The sequence below is a fragment of the Copadichromis virginalis genome, linkage group LG1 (assembly GCF_057382275.1).
Source record: "Copadichromis virginalis isolate Kocher_CV1m ecotype Utaka linkage group LG1, C_Virginalis_male_GT1.1, whole genome shotgun sequence".
Taxonomy (NCBI): Eukaryota; Metazoa; Chordata; class Actinopteri; order Cichliformes; family Cichlidae; genus Copadichromis; species Copadichromis virginalis.
This window is the reverse complement of record NC_140618.1, coordinates 12,277,233-12,292,520: the sequence shown is the minus strand read 5'-3', so window position 1 is coordinate 12,292,520 and position 15,288 is coordinate 12,277,233. Positions and strand designations below refer to the sequence as shown.

At 38.0% G+C, this 15,288-nt stretch overlaps 1 protein-coding gene across 2 annotated transcripts in view; it reads left to right on the top strand.

Annotated features, from left to right (window-relative positions):
• The window catches only part of unc13c (unc-13 homolog C (C. elegans)), a 115,364-nt gene extending 103,167 nt beyond the window's left edge, over positions 1–12,197 (top strand). For both annotated transcript variants that reach the window (XM_085451092.1, XM_085451082.1), the window contains 4 exons: positions 3,766–3,913; positions 6,669–6,761; positions 8,414–8,573; positions 10,506–12,197. In XM_085451092.1, coding sequence (XP_085307218.1) covers positions 3,766–3,913; positions 6,669–6,761; positions 8,414–8,573; positions 10,506–10,791 — 687 coding nt within the window. In that variant the 3' untranslated portion in view covers positions 10,792–12,197. The remainder of the gene's footprint in view (positions 1–3,765; positions 3,914–6,668; positions 6,762–8,413; positions 8,574–10,505) is intronic.
• Positions 12,198–15,288: the final 3,091 nt, after the last annotated feature.

Genomic DNA, 15,288 nt, shown 5'->3' with positions numbered 1-15,288 from the left:
TGCAGTCTTTACAAACATAAAGGGCAGAAAAGAATGGGTCATTCTACAGAGCTCACTGAACTCAAGTGCAGTACTGTAACAGGATACCACTGCAACAACAAGTAGGTTCGTGAAATTTATTCTCTCCTCGATATTTCACCATCAACTGAAAGTCGTGTTATTGTAAAGTGGAAGCATTTAGGAATCAGAGTAACTCACCCACAAAGTAAAAGACCACATAAAGAGAGCGGGTTGCTAAGTAATGAGGCTAGTACGTAAAAGTTTCCAGCACTCTGCTGACTCAATAACTGCAGCGTTCCAAACCTCTTCTAGCATTAGCATCAGTACAAAAGTTGTGCACCAGGTGATTCATGGCAGGGTTTTCTATGGCTGAGTGGTGTGGTGTGAAAAAGTGTTTGCCCCCTTTCTGGTTTCCTAGTGTTTTGCATATGTTTCAGATCATCAAACAATTTGTTTATATTAGACAAAGATAACCCACGTAAATACAGATTGCAGTTTTTAAATGATGATTTCATTGATTAAGGGAAAAAGGATATCCAAACCTATCTGGTTCTGTGTGAAAAATTAATTGGCTGTCTTGTTAAATCATGAATTAACTGTGATTAACCACTTTTTTTTTTGGAAAGTTTGGTTCAGTTTTACTAGCCACAGTCAGGCCTGATTACTGGCAGACCTGTTGAATTATGAAATTACTTAGAACCTGAGTGACAAAGTGAAGCAGACTAAGAGGTCTCAAAAAGCAACACATCATCCTACAATCTAAAGCAGGGGTAGGCAACTCCAGGCCTCGAGTGCCGATGTCCTGCAGGTTTTAGATGTGTCCTTGATCCAACACAGCTGATTCAAATTGCTAAATGACCTCTTCAGCATGTCCTGAAGTTCTCCAGAGGCCTGGTAATGAACTAATCAGTTGATTCAGGTGTGTTGACCCAGGGTGAGATCCAAAACCTGCAGGGCACCGGCACTCAAGACCTGGAGTTGCCTACCCCTGATCTAAAGTCACATTCTGTGGGTTGACGAGACAAAATCTGAACTTATATGAAGGTTTGATTCCTGTTATATCTGGCATATAATTAACACAGCATTTCAAAAAAGGACCATAATGCCAACAGTAAAATATGGTGGTGGTAGTGTAATAGGGTGGGACTTAATAAAAAAAAAAAAAAACATTAAAAAATTATTTAGCAGTTTTAAAAAACACTGAAATACTGGTCACGAGTTGTAGTATTTGCTCCAAAGCGATGCTCTTTGGTTCAGCCAGGAGCTTGTTAGTATTTCTTGTTTGCTTGTTAATGTTAATATTGATGAAGTGAAACTACAAGAGTATGGTGCACAACTTAAAACTAAAAATAAATTGCATCTTAAAAATACCTCTGACACTTCCCAAGCCCATAGAAAAAGAAGAAAAAACAGCAGCATTTTACTTTTCTGCCATTTGACAGTTTTTGCAAAAGGATACAAAATGATACCAAGTCCGAGTTCTTCAGGCACAAGAGGAGAGTTATGGCAAGGTGCCACTATGGAAACACGACTCCATAAGGTGTAGAAAAAAAACTAATTGATTTTGCTGTCACCAAGGAAACTACCTGGAGGTTTAAATCAATCATGTCACCGAAATTCTTTCATCAGTATTCCAATGAGAGCAGTCGATTAACACAGAGTTGGTAGAAATTTAGAAATTCTGTTTAAATGGCTACCTGAATATACAGTCTAAAAAACAGAACAACCTCAAAACCCATCAAAAATAGATACACTAAAATTTAAAAGAAATGTGCCATTCATCAGTAAGTATAAATATATAGAACCAAGAATTTCTTCTTGGACTAAAAAGTTAAATCCTGTGCAACATATTTATTTATTTAAATGCTTTTTTATTTAAACATTTAAATATAATATTTCATCCAAGCTGAACTTCAAACCTGTAAAAATGAATGGGCAGGATAATGCAGTGGCCTAAGCAGACCTTACCTGACAAAATAGCACACTTAACAGAGCCCCAGTAATGTATTATTTATCCTTTCTTTGAACTCTGGCCTTGTCTGATTGTATGAGAAAGATGTCTGAGAGTTCCTCGATAAAATGTGTATTTGATATAGTTAATAAGATAATATGTAGGCATTTATTGAAGTGCATTTCAGAATAGATCCCAGTTTTTGAACAACAAACATAGATATTAGGAAAAAAACTGATAATAAGATTCTTTATGCAGGCCATTTTATTTGTCTTTCTTGTTATCAGATGTTAGTATTACCAGAAAATAAACTGTTAGTAATCACTTACTTGCTCAGGTAAATGTGCTAAAGACTTATCAGCAGAAGACTACAGCCTCACATCATTAACTACCAAATGCAAACCCCTGCTAAGCCTCGAAGATAGAGAAAATAAATGAAGAAGAAAAACGAAATCAAATATATGAGGCAAAATATAAGGAACTGGAGGAAAGTAATAGGGTAACAAAAAGAAAGTACGGATGTTGTAACGGTGGCCGGTGATTTTACTGGAGGTAGGGTGATATCTTGAGCATGCAGGTTGGTTTGGGTCTTTTTGCCAGAGGGAATGCAGCACTGCAGCCCAGCAGTAACACTGCAGGCATTTTTCAGGATGAGGCGACACTCTTATAGATCAGTACAGCTTATATTCTGTGAGTCTTAGTGCTGTGACGGTGATTGGAATGAGGAGGTGATATTTTTTGAATAAATTGTTTCAAATGTTCTGACCTAAAATGAGACAAATCTCCAAGGCACAAAATACAGACATTCTGAACATCTTCCTGTGTTATATGGTGGGAAATTGTGAATAGATACAACTCTTATTGTACCACTGTTTGTTTAAGCCAATTCAATTGTAGTTGGGTGTGTTTATTTTAAATAACTATAGATGTTAATCTCTGGGAATTTTATGTATATTTAGTGTTTCCTGGGCATTTTATGGATAGAATATGTGCCGTTTCTCTTTTTTTCTCTTAAAACTCCACTGATGACTCAACCTCTGCACGCCAGATTATGTATAATTCACAAGAAGCACATGTCGGTCAAACTTTATGACTAATAAATCATTGGTGAGGCAGACCACAGCGCCTCCCCATGTGTCGAGTCACTGACCTGACACCAGTCTGAAAATATTTACCGGCACTTTCTCCATTGTGGTGTCAAGCTTTGTCTGATGAAGACAATGTGGTTCGGATGTCACTTTGCAGCTGTGTATACCTTATCTCTGTCTACTGCATTTTCTGTCCAGTGTATTTATTGACATGAGATAAGGGTGCACCAACTTTTTAACTTGGATCATGACAACAGAAACTCCACAAACAACACAAGCGCCATTAACAATAGCTCTTTTGTCTGTGTAATGATCATGTGTTGTAGAAGAAAGCTAGCTGAACAGATAAGCACAAAAAAGCAGTCCATCTTTTCTTAATAAGATCTCTCCATGGCCACAATCTTCCATATGTAGGAGTGGTGACAACATTTCAAAAGAATGCAAAGCTTTGTGTGTACTCAGCTATCATGCTTATCAGCGCAAATGTGCATTAACCACCCAAGCAGGGGTTTCAGATTTAAATGCACGGTAATTAGACAGAAAAGTGGCTATTACTGCTGTCTCTTGCCTGGTCTCCTGCTTGGAAAATGCATACTGTCCACATAATCTCAGGTTATTTCTCTGCCAACTGAAACTTGCTGATGTGTATGAACTCAACAGAGGATCCCTTCCTGGAAAACATTCTTGGAGTCATCTGGAAGTTAACTCCTCTTTCTTTTCTTATAGCAATACTTCCATGCTGGAGGAAATGGCCTGAAGAAAACTTTCCTTGAAAAGAGCCCTGATATGAAGTCCCTCAAATATGCTCTCAGCCTTTACACTCAACCTACAGATGCCTTGATCAAGAAATATATATGCACCCAAACCTCTCAAGGTAAGCACCTAGCTATGGTCAGGCTCAGTTGGGTTTCAGTTTGGGAGGGAATGGAGTTATTTCAGCATTCAAATGCTGGAAAACTTTTGTCTTAAGAGCTATACTCTGTATTCTCTCTGCCTTGCTTGGGCAGCTTCACTTTTACAGAAAGCATCTATAAAAACACAGTGAGAGTGCCAGCAAAGGCGTGAAAAAAGACAGATTGGTCATTCTATTGTGAAGCTATATTTTAGCACCTAGGCAGAAGTGAATAAACATATTTTTATGACGACTGATTACACTTGTAGCAAAACAGTTTATTCACAACATATTTGTTGCTGTAATTCACAGTTAATATCTGATTTGTCTGCAACATTTCGGAGTTGTAATGCTTTATTTAACCTTAACATTATGGAGTTTCCCATCAGTATTTACCCCATATATATTGCTGTAAATGTGTTCTGAAGATGCCTCTTTTTTATCAGCTTAAATACACAGTGAACATTGCTGTAATTGCATTTATCTCATCACTGTAGGAGCACTGTGCCTCTTTCACTGTAAATAACTTTAAAAACAAACAAACAGCAACAGTATCTTTGGCCTTTTCATCCTGTGTGCTTAAGGGCTTAATTGCTCTCATGCTCTTTTCCCTTCACTCTCTCATTAACAATGCATAAAAAAACACTGTCGGGATAAATACGATATACAGTATTTGCTATGTAAATCCATATATTCTCTTTTGTGCAGTCGCCTCACTCTTTCTTTCCGGCATCTCTGGCACACTTGTATATGTTGTTGACTCATCCGTCTTTATTTGGATTTTCTTCTCTGTAATAAGGCGGAAATACCTTCAGGTATCCAGAGATGCTCAAGAGGGAATTCAACCCGGCAGGGCGTTGAAGCTTTAAGCTCCCGGTTCCCTCAGTGTGCTCAGCCTTGTAGAACACTGCATAGCAGGCAGCAGGAAACTGAAAGCCTGTAGGAAAAAGCTCGGCAGCCAGCAGGCCAACCAGCATTGCCGTTTTCCCTGAGTGGCAGATGGGCATAGATACACAGTGTTTCGCTGTGTGCTATTTTCAGATTGCTCGATGTGTTTCTCTTCTTCCACCCGCGCTACATCTCTCATCCCATTCCAGCTCTACCCGCAATTTCACACCATGCTTTTTATCTGAGGTGGCCTAATGTTCTGTCTTTAAGTGGAAGTAGTGAGCTGGTTGAGGTCAAAAATTAAAGAATGTGGAAATGATGCTTGATGTAGCACAGTGGACACAGTTTCATTAATCACCAACCCCTGTGCTCTGAGAACGACATATTTAGACCACGGCATGTACCAGTTTAATCCTGCCAAGCCTGCTCTCGGAAGCATACATGTGTCTCTTTGTTGAGTGGGGGCTGTTGTCTAGCTTACAGTAATCTCGCATGAATATTTTGCAGTTTTTTGGTTATGTAGTATTCGTGTGTTGAAATGTCACACGGTGTAGGCTAAGCGTAACGTCTTATTTGACAGTGGAAAAAATCTGGGAATTTAAGAGCAAGTCTTCGTCAATTAATGCAGACAACTCGCCTTTCTTATCTGCATTTTCCTCACTTAATCTGATCCTAAGGCCTACTCGCTGCCACCTTGGTTTTTATCTATCCCTGCTTTCTTTTATCTTCAACATGTACCATTTGTCTTCTTCACACTTTGAGCTTCTACGTCTCTCAGAATTCCTTTTCTAGTATCTGTTGAGTACACCGGTATATTTTTTTTCATAAATGCACAACATACCATAATGTCTGTTTTTACCCTGATAGCTAAAGTGACCATGCAGTGGCATTGCTGTGTGTTCTCACAAGTTCAGGACTTCATTGTGCTGCAGTTTCTTAGTTCTCTATCGGCTTCCTGGGGCTTCATTACAATAAATCTCAAGGCTTGTTTCCCCATTACCAGCCACAACGGGTGCTGCATGTTTGGCATATATTGATTAGCTATTGGATCAACATGCCTCTACATTAAGTAGTGTTCAACGTCTACTTGCTCCTGGCTGGCTTAAACATGAAGCAGCTGAAATGAGCAAGGCTCCCTACATCAGACAGTATGTAACATGGTCAGCAATCCATTCTAATTGTTCATCTCTGACTGAGTGACACGTTAATGATGCTGCACAGCAACTGAGCAGAGTCCTCCTTTATATTCATGCATTCCCTTTGCCTCATCTATTTCCTTTCTGTTGCATGGCATTCATAGTGTGTTTCCATGGAGTTAAATCCAGTGTTTTCACTTGAGCTAAGACGTTGTTGATTTCAGCATGTAGAACATTATTTATTTAGTAGATTCCTTCACAACATGTGCCTTTTTCACAGCCCTCAAACCAGACAGATTATTTCATGTTTCTATTTTTTTTACTTGTTGTTATTCTTGTTTAGCCTGGAGCTAAAGGAAACTCTGGCTTTGCTTGCTACTGGGCTGCCATGAGAGTGAAAACAAGTCCACTCTCTTACTGTTTTCCTTAGGTCTGTTTTTTCTCTTTTAGTTCTGACACACTCATGTGTTTATACACAGCTTTTTGGATCAATCTTTGGATTCACCAGGTACACAGATAGTTGTCTTCACAGTTTTGCATCTGTCCTCGCACCCTCCCTCTCTCTCTCTCTCTTTTCGGTCTCCATCTCTTTTATTTCGGGTTCCTGATCTCTGTATTTCTCTCCCTGCTTCCTCACTGCTGCTCCTCCATTCTTTCTGATTTTCATTACGCCTCTTTCCAATTCTCCTGTTGCTGTTTTGGTGTGTGTCCAGGTCAGTCATCCAACGGATCAGTGGGGGAGGTGTCGATGCAAGTGAATCTCATCTCTCACCCTGGCACTGGAGAGCACAAAGTCAGCGTGAAGGGTGAGCTTTTTCCTATACTCAAACCTGCTTTTTGTTATTTCCAGTCAAATCTGTTCACACCTGCAAATATTCACAAAAATCTATCTCATCTGTGCAACTGGGCTGCAGGGGCCATCAGCAGCACAGCTTCTTGGAGCGCCTTCAAAATCAGAGAATAAGTTAATTACCTTTTGATATGTTGTTTCTTATTGTAATTAAATAGAAAATCAGGTGTTTTATGCATGACAGTGTCGGGATTGATGCAGTATTGTCATATTTGTAATAGCTGTTGTTGTCAATTCCACTAGGTACTATAGGTATTAGTCAATCATTCTTCTAAGCTTTCAAATGACCGTGCATATTTGGATTTCCATGCAATTTCACGATGGGCAATAGTTTTGGCCTTTATGTGTGTCTCCTGTTTAAGTGTTAGTAACATTCTTCTTCTATGTTGTGTTGTTTCATGGTTGTTGGCAAACAGCTTATAGATACATTATCACCACCTTCTGGTAGTAGTAGAGCATTACATACTACAAGACATTGATAAAAACAAAGGAAATTTTATTACGTAATCAAACTTAAGCAAGAGACAATTGCAAAAAATAACTTTTTTAAAACTAATTCAGTTGTTATTTGATCGTCCAAATTTAATTACCTTACTCTTTAATAGTTTCATTCTTTCAAATCGTCTGCATTTGCCAGTATGATTTTTTTTTAAAACAATGCACCTGAAAAGACTTTTACCAAAACGGAGTCCTAAAACTGCATTATTATCCCTGCAAGTTATACTTCTATTGTACTTCAAAATTACATCCTGCTAGAGCACAGTACAAAGTCACTGTAATTAGGGGATAGCTGAAAAAAAAAGATTGATACTTGTATACTGTAATAGCTATAAACTGGAAAATACATAGGTCTGCTACTACACAGATAAGACAAGTCAAGTTCAGCTATGCATGTACAGCTGGCTCAAAGGTTGGCTGTTTATTAGTTCTTTGCTTTATCATTACAGAATTTCTCCAGAGATGTATTTCTTTTAATTCACTGTGAGCCTCCTTATTTCCTTACAGTGTCTCTAAACCTGCCTCCCCCCAAAAGCACCATAGGCATTAGAGAAACTAAAAACATGAGAGCAAAGCAACAATGTTTTCACAAACAGGAAAAGCCATCATTACATGAGTCACAGTTTAGCTTTTGATTAAATTTTTTCTGCATTTCCTGAATCTAAATTTGGCAGCTCACACAGAAAATCCAGCATGCTGCCACATCATTATGGTTTACTGACGCTGCATGTAAGTCAATGTCTCTGGTCTTCTTCACTGTGGATTTACTCGTTATTTGAATATCAGTGCAGAAGAGTGAGTATGAAAAGAAATCTTTGCAGGCTGATTCATAGGCACTAACACGCAGAGATGTTTACCATTAATGCTGCAGATAGCTGGAAATGTTTCTGTTATCAGGCTCTGTTATGCTTGCTCCGACGGTATCTCAGTTTAACGTGACATTTTCTACATTTAGCCGTTTATCTGTGGGAACAAGATAAATACAGGTCCAAAAATAGAAACTGAGCTTGGAATACACAATCTTTTTTGGCAGAATTAGTGGACTTTCCTTTCTTGTACCTGTGTCCATGTCGTAATGAATGAGATTATTATTTCCTCTGCGTTTCTCAGTGGTCGGAGTGAACAACCTCATCTGGCAAACCAACGCCATGTTCCGGCCATTTGTAGAAGTCAATGCCGTGGGTCCACATCTGGCTGACAAGAAACGCAAATTCAGCACCAAGACCAAGAATAACAATTGGTCACCAAAGTACAATGAAACATTCCAGTAGTAAGTATCTGTGTCCTCCTCGTCAGTTAAAGAAGTGAATAAAATTGCTCACAATTTTATTCACTTCTTGTAATATTGTAATATTCTTTAATTTAGTGTCATTTTTTTCTATTACTGTCATTAATAATAATATACTTCATATATTTGCTTTTGAATCAGAAATCAGTGTGCTATCTGCAAACTACAAACACAAAGTGTAAATAAAATATGGATGCATCCTGGAACTGTAATGTCACCTATTGTTTTGTGGTCTACTCTTTCAAAAGATATTTTTGGCAGAGTTGTGTTTGGACAACAGGTCTCAGTATCAAGTTATCAAATAGCAAATGTTAACTAGCCTAGACAACTAGGGTGCATCTATATACAATATAAAAGATAGCTGGAGCTTTGAGGTCTGTAAAGAGAAGCCAGTGCTGAAGCCCCTGAAACCTGCATTATGCATTATGGCCAGCAGGGGATAACTCCTCTGTTTGCACAAAGATTCTTGTTATACAGAGGTGTAAGGGAACTTAGCCCTTGGTTCCCTTGCTCAGGGACCTCAGTCAACACTTTTGGGAAGACTTCATGTCCTTGATTGCTAGTTTCCAATCATACTGAAAAGAACATGAACCCCTTTTGATAAATCATGGTCAATCTAAGATTCAGAAAAGATAATGGATGACTAATAACTTACAATTTACAACTTGAGCAGCAATAAGCAGCCAGTGTCCCTCAGTTTCTCTGTCAGATACACTGTGTTAGTCATGTCCATCACAGTGGCTATATCTTTTATATACTATATTTCTGCATCACACAGTGACGAATGCTAATAATTTGTCCAAAATTTACATAATGAAAAATGTTACTTTTGTTGCACAGTCTATCAGTAAAATGAACTACACAGTGAGCCATATTATTTATCAGGTTTTTCCTTTTTAAACTGAACGCCAGAATGACAGTCCTGTCCCAGTTCAGTCCACACCATCAGTCATCTATAATAATAAAAATGTCCCATGTAGGGGAAATAAGCTGAAGAGACACCAAAAAAAAAAAAAACAAGTTCCAGGTTCTACGTGTTTGTTTCTGTTTTAAAGTTGGGCACTTCAGGTCTCAGGTGGCTATTCAACAAACTGCAGTTTTTGGCACATCACCTTCATTTTTAACAACTGAGATTGCTGCACACTACAAAGAAAGCAGCAGAAATCTATATGCTTAATAGTACCTGTAACACCTTACTTTTCTAACCTTAGAATGTACATTATTCAGCAGCATTATTTTTGTAATAAAAGCAAATCAAGCAACTGTTTTAACGTGACAATTTTAAGTATTGTATTTCTCAGAGTCAGGCCCACTCAGCCAAGTCATACATCTGGAGTGATCTTAGCGTTAGCAGCGCACATTGTGATGTCTGCATATATATTTATATGGCTTCTTGAAATTCAAATGACAATGCTTGGGCATTGTCATTTGAATTTCAAGAAGCCACAGGTTTCTGTGGATAATTAGAAAAAAGCCTAAAAAAAAGCTCAGAATAATTGCTCTTTTGAATAGATACATTAATTTCCCTCACAAAACATGATTGAGTTTCTCATGATTGCCACGCATACAGTAAGGAGGCTTTTCACTGTGGAAATGTCACCATGCCAGACTTGTTTACTGACAGGCTATATTCAGCTGTAAACAAAGCCAAATGTCAGCAGTTCGTTCACATTCTTGTACAGTTCCTGACAGGAACACTTATTAAGCTTATATGATAATAGGAAAAAAGTGCATTTAGGTTAGTTTCATGTACTTTTAAGTGACACTCAGACACCCTCTCACTGCCTGTGATGTAAATTTTCATTACCCATGATGGTTGTTTTAAAAGTAGGATTTAGGACTACTTTTTAAATCTGTTCATGTCTAATTTCTTTCTAAGTCACACCCCAACCTCATCCTTGTCATTTTTCTCAGTGTTCTGAGTAACGAACACGGTCCAGAGGCCTATGAGCTTCATGTCTCAGTGAAGGACTACTGCTTTGCCCGTGAGGACCGCATCATCGGCATGACCGTCATCCCTCTCAAAGAGCTGGCAGACAAGGGCAGCTGCGCCGCCTGCTACCCGCTGGTGAAGAGCATCTCCATGGACGAAACGGGCATCACCATCATGAGGATACTCTCTCAAAGGACCAACGACGAGGTGGCCAAAGAGTTTGTGCGTCTCAAGACAGACACGCGCTCGGCGGAGGAAGTGTCATAACGTGGAGCAAAAAAAAAACAAAACCCCACAGTATTAAATGAGTTGTGTTGTCTTAGGTAAACGATAGCGAGGGAAAGATGGAAGATGAGAAAGAGCAGTAGCAACAGTTGTTCTTTCGGGATAGAGGATCACTCAGAAGGAGAATAAGATTGTCCAAAGAGAAATGGAGGAGGCCCAAATGTGGCGAGGCAGCAAAGAGAGAGAGAGAGCGAGAGAGAGAAAGTTGTGTTTGTTTGTTTGTTTTTGTGCATGTGTGTAAAACATCTGTTGGAATGTTCATTTTAAAACTACAGTATGTACAAGTGTTTACTTACCGTATGCTTACTATTAAGTACTATATTCTACGAGTTATGTTAATGAGACATGATACCTTTTGTACAACATTAGTCTTTTTGAACAGAGATTTGTTCCAATAAAGTGCCAAACCAGTGGAAAAAAAAGAACAAAATCAACGTATATGAATTATGGTGAACTTAGTATGTTTGAAATTTGCTCGATTATTTTGTCCGGTGTAAGTCATTTTCTGACCATGTGGCGTTTCGATTGTTGCAAATTCGTTTATTTTGCACCCTCGTTTTTTGGCCTCACGTGCTTCCACACAGCACTGATGTGCATGTCCTCTTCTCGGTCATGTCTCTCCCATGATTCCACAGTGACCGCTGAGCAGGGTCCTGTCCCCTTGCCTTCAAACTGTTTGTATTTTAAGTCGACCTGAAAATAGACCATGTTTTTTTAAATGGCGATGACTGCTATCTAAACCTTCATAGGTGTTTGTAATTTTATAACCATGACAACAATGACGACAGCCTCCAGTGCTAACAGTCCTAGCAGAAAGGATGGAAATGTTTTCTTTTTCTTTGGCTTTTTGTTCTTGGTTTTTCTGCCATCGGCTTCCAACCTTTCTGAATGACCACTGTGAACATGAGCTTTGGAAGGCAAGCTTACATGACATTGCTGACAGTTTGATATTATTGTTTCATATTTTTCCGATAACTTTGTTCCTGATAAACTGCCAAAGTTATATAAAGTATTTGTACAAAAGCAATCCATTACATGTATGAAGATATATATGTACATGTGATCTTTACTTTTTCAATGCTTAATATTTGATTGTTGATAGGGTGGTACTAAGATTTTATTTTTTTTATTTCATGTGAAGCTGTTAACCGATACAAAAGTTGCACATGTTACTTTATACATTAGTTTTATCAGCTTCTGTCATTGGAATTATTTTTCTTCATAAAGGAAAGAGTCTAACATTTGGTAAATATGCAACATTCCTATGTATTGCACTGATGGCGAATTGTATGTCATGTAAATATATTTAGTGAGATATTGTACAAAAGTCTACTTTTCTTCTATGTGCATAAAGTATGTGCAAATGTGTTAAAACATCCGGGTCCTTTTGGAAATTGTCCAGTAAGCTTCCCTTTTATCCATCATAACCGCCATGGAAATTACATTACCCCTTAAAGGGCTTCTGCATGCATTTTATTTCGCAGTCAAAAAAGGAACAAACTTAATGGAGCTGGCTCTGAGATATTTTTATATCCATAACACACGTTTTTATAAAACTCATAACATGATGCCTACAGTATCCACAATGCAACTCAACTGCCAACTAAATACATCCTTTCTAAAACAGCCAAGTGTGTGGCATAAAGGTCTGGTGGAACAGAGATGCCAAAGATTCTTTTTGCATAAAAAAAGTTTAGAAATCATAATTCGTTACATCAGAATATGTCACCATATCTGTCACGGATAAAAGAAAAAGTAAGTGATAAACACAAATAGACCATTTAAAAATAACCATTTTTGTGTAAGTGAGGCCATAAACTAACCGTCTTGGTCATTTTATTCTAAATACTGACGCAGTTGCTACATTCAGTCTTTTCCTTGTCTAGCTTGTCATGTGTGTTTTGGCAGAGAACTAGGTATATTCATAAATTTAACATGCTGTTTAAAGGCACAGTCCTCAACTGTGTACTCAGACACAGTCACCAATGAGGGAGAAACAACTGCTACTAAACTGCTACAGTGGAAGCAGATCTTTTCTGAAGATTTGGTATAGCGCCTTATAGGAGAAGTATATTTTTAACTCCTCCTCATAGGTGTAGGCACAGCTGGAAGCATTATGTTTTAAAAATCCAGCTCTAATGAATGTGATATTTACTGAAGGAACTTCTTCAAATTTGGCACAAATGGCAAATGTTCTGATATTAGCTGATTAGAACTTGGTGGTTAAAAATCAACTCCCAAATTCATTTAACAATTCATATACCAATTAAGGTCAATTTCACACAATTTTTTATAATAATATTGAAGTCATGAAGTTATGACGCCGATACCAAAATATCAGAGGTCAGCATCCAGTGACGATAACATCAGCATGTACTGTCCCCATTTCAAGGAGTCATGAAGCACATTTATGGCAGCACTGATATCAATCAGACTTGTAATACTGAAGTTCCATTTTACATTAATACCTTTTACTAAATTCCCTTTAACTGTTTAATACATAAAAATGGATCTGGACAGGAATGGATGTAATTGGAACCATGCAAAGGCATACAGCCATGAGGCATGGGTTCTAGTTTAAACAAATGGGAGACCTAAAAGTATGATTTTCATGGTGAGGGGTTTCAAGGTGAGAGCTACACTTTGTTGCCAATTGAACGTTTCAAGGCCTTCTTCACATTCTCCCTACCTACTATACAGACTTCAGATTGACGTTTGCACACGGCAGAGTTACAAAGCTGACACATGATTAAAGATAATACACCCTTCTCATCATTTTTCTTTAAAAACACCTTCAAATCTTCCCACACAGCATGAAGACTTTACTTTGTATTTCATGGTGCGTGACATGAGTGTTTTCAGATCTGTTATGCTCTACTTACTTGACACCCACAAGAAGAATCGCACATCTAGAGGAAATCATCTCACTAAAGCATGTCACTTGGCAAACCCATAATGCCATATTTATGCATTTATCTGTGGGCTATCTGTATTTCTGTCTTATAACATGGGCAAGACGTAAAAGAAGCTACATACTGTATAACTGTCATTCAAAATGTCATTCAATTATGCTTTTGAAAAACTACCTCTGATTATTCTTGACTAAACCAGTCCTTTGGTCTAAAGCCCACACAGTGCATCTAATCGCCTGGAACCAGAACATAAGAGGGCTACACAAAGTAAGTCCATTTGTCAGTGTCACACTTTTCTTGAAATCTGTAGTTCAGTTATACGGGAATGGCCAAAGAAAGAAATATGTAAGAGGTATCAAGGGATATACAAAGGATAGAGAAATAAAGATAAAGAGTGAAGAATGTCAGGAAATGGGAATATGCAGAGGTCATTTTTAGAGCTAGAGCGTTTCTATTATACATTTAGAGGATCAATAAAATTCTTTCACATGGGTGTGGTGACACTTTGTGTTTGAAAAATAACATATACTTCCCCACTGGGAGTTCATTACTCATTAATAATGACACATTTATGATTTTTATGTCTTGTAGCATTCTTTATGGATACTATTTTTAGCAAGCTAAATATTGCTAGTAAATTAAACACTGTGAGAAGCTGAGAATGTAGTTTTTACAAACTAAAATTGATCATATTCCCTAAAAACAACTATAAGATGCCTTTTAATATACTGGAGCTAATAGTTTGATGTCACAAAGGTTTTGTTTTAAAAGTGTGTCTGAAATGTTGCAGGAAATTTCATCATTATCTTCTAAAATAAAGTGCAAATCATACCATTCTCCACCTCACCTGAAACTATGTCTGCATTTTTTACAGAAGACTTCCATCATTGAAACTATTCCAGTCATGCCAGATTATTTTCTTTCCATGTACATGTAACCAAAGAAACAAGAAGAAGAGGAAAAACTAGAGGGGTAAAATGTGTCAGGGAAGGAAAACACTGCTGCTTTCACTTATATGAAACACTAACCTCACTCATCCTACAGTGGAGCTATCAAGATGTAAAATACACATGCACAACTTTGACCACTCCTTTACATACTGCCAGCCCCTCCAGGGAATTTTGGATGATCTGCAGCTTGCTGCAAAACACGAACTGATGCTCCGTGAGAAAGTGGTAGATATAATTTATGGCAAGATCATGACTTTCTTGTTGGATTAAATCAGTGAAAATACAGGCTAAATGTATTCCAGGCACGACTAATTGAGCAGGTGACAGGTGGGTAAAACAGCAGTAAAGATCAGCAAGAGGAGGATACATTTTCCAGTTCACAGAAACAGGTCCATCTGTGGGATAATGTAATGCTGCCAGCTGTTATATATGAGTTACAGCCTGGCAGGCATGAAGAATCCAACCTGGACTTGTGTGTGTCCTTCAAAGCAATCTTCCCCAGTTTGTTCTTCAAGGGGAGATTGATACAACTCCCCATTAGGGAAGGATTGTTCACTCACAGCATGGATTTTGATTTTAAATCACACAGAAGATACAAAATGAAGTGATTCTAACCT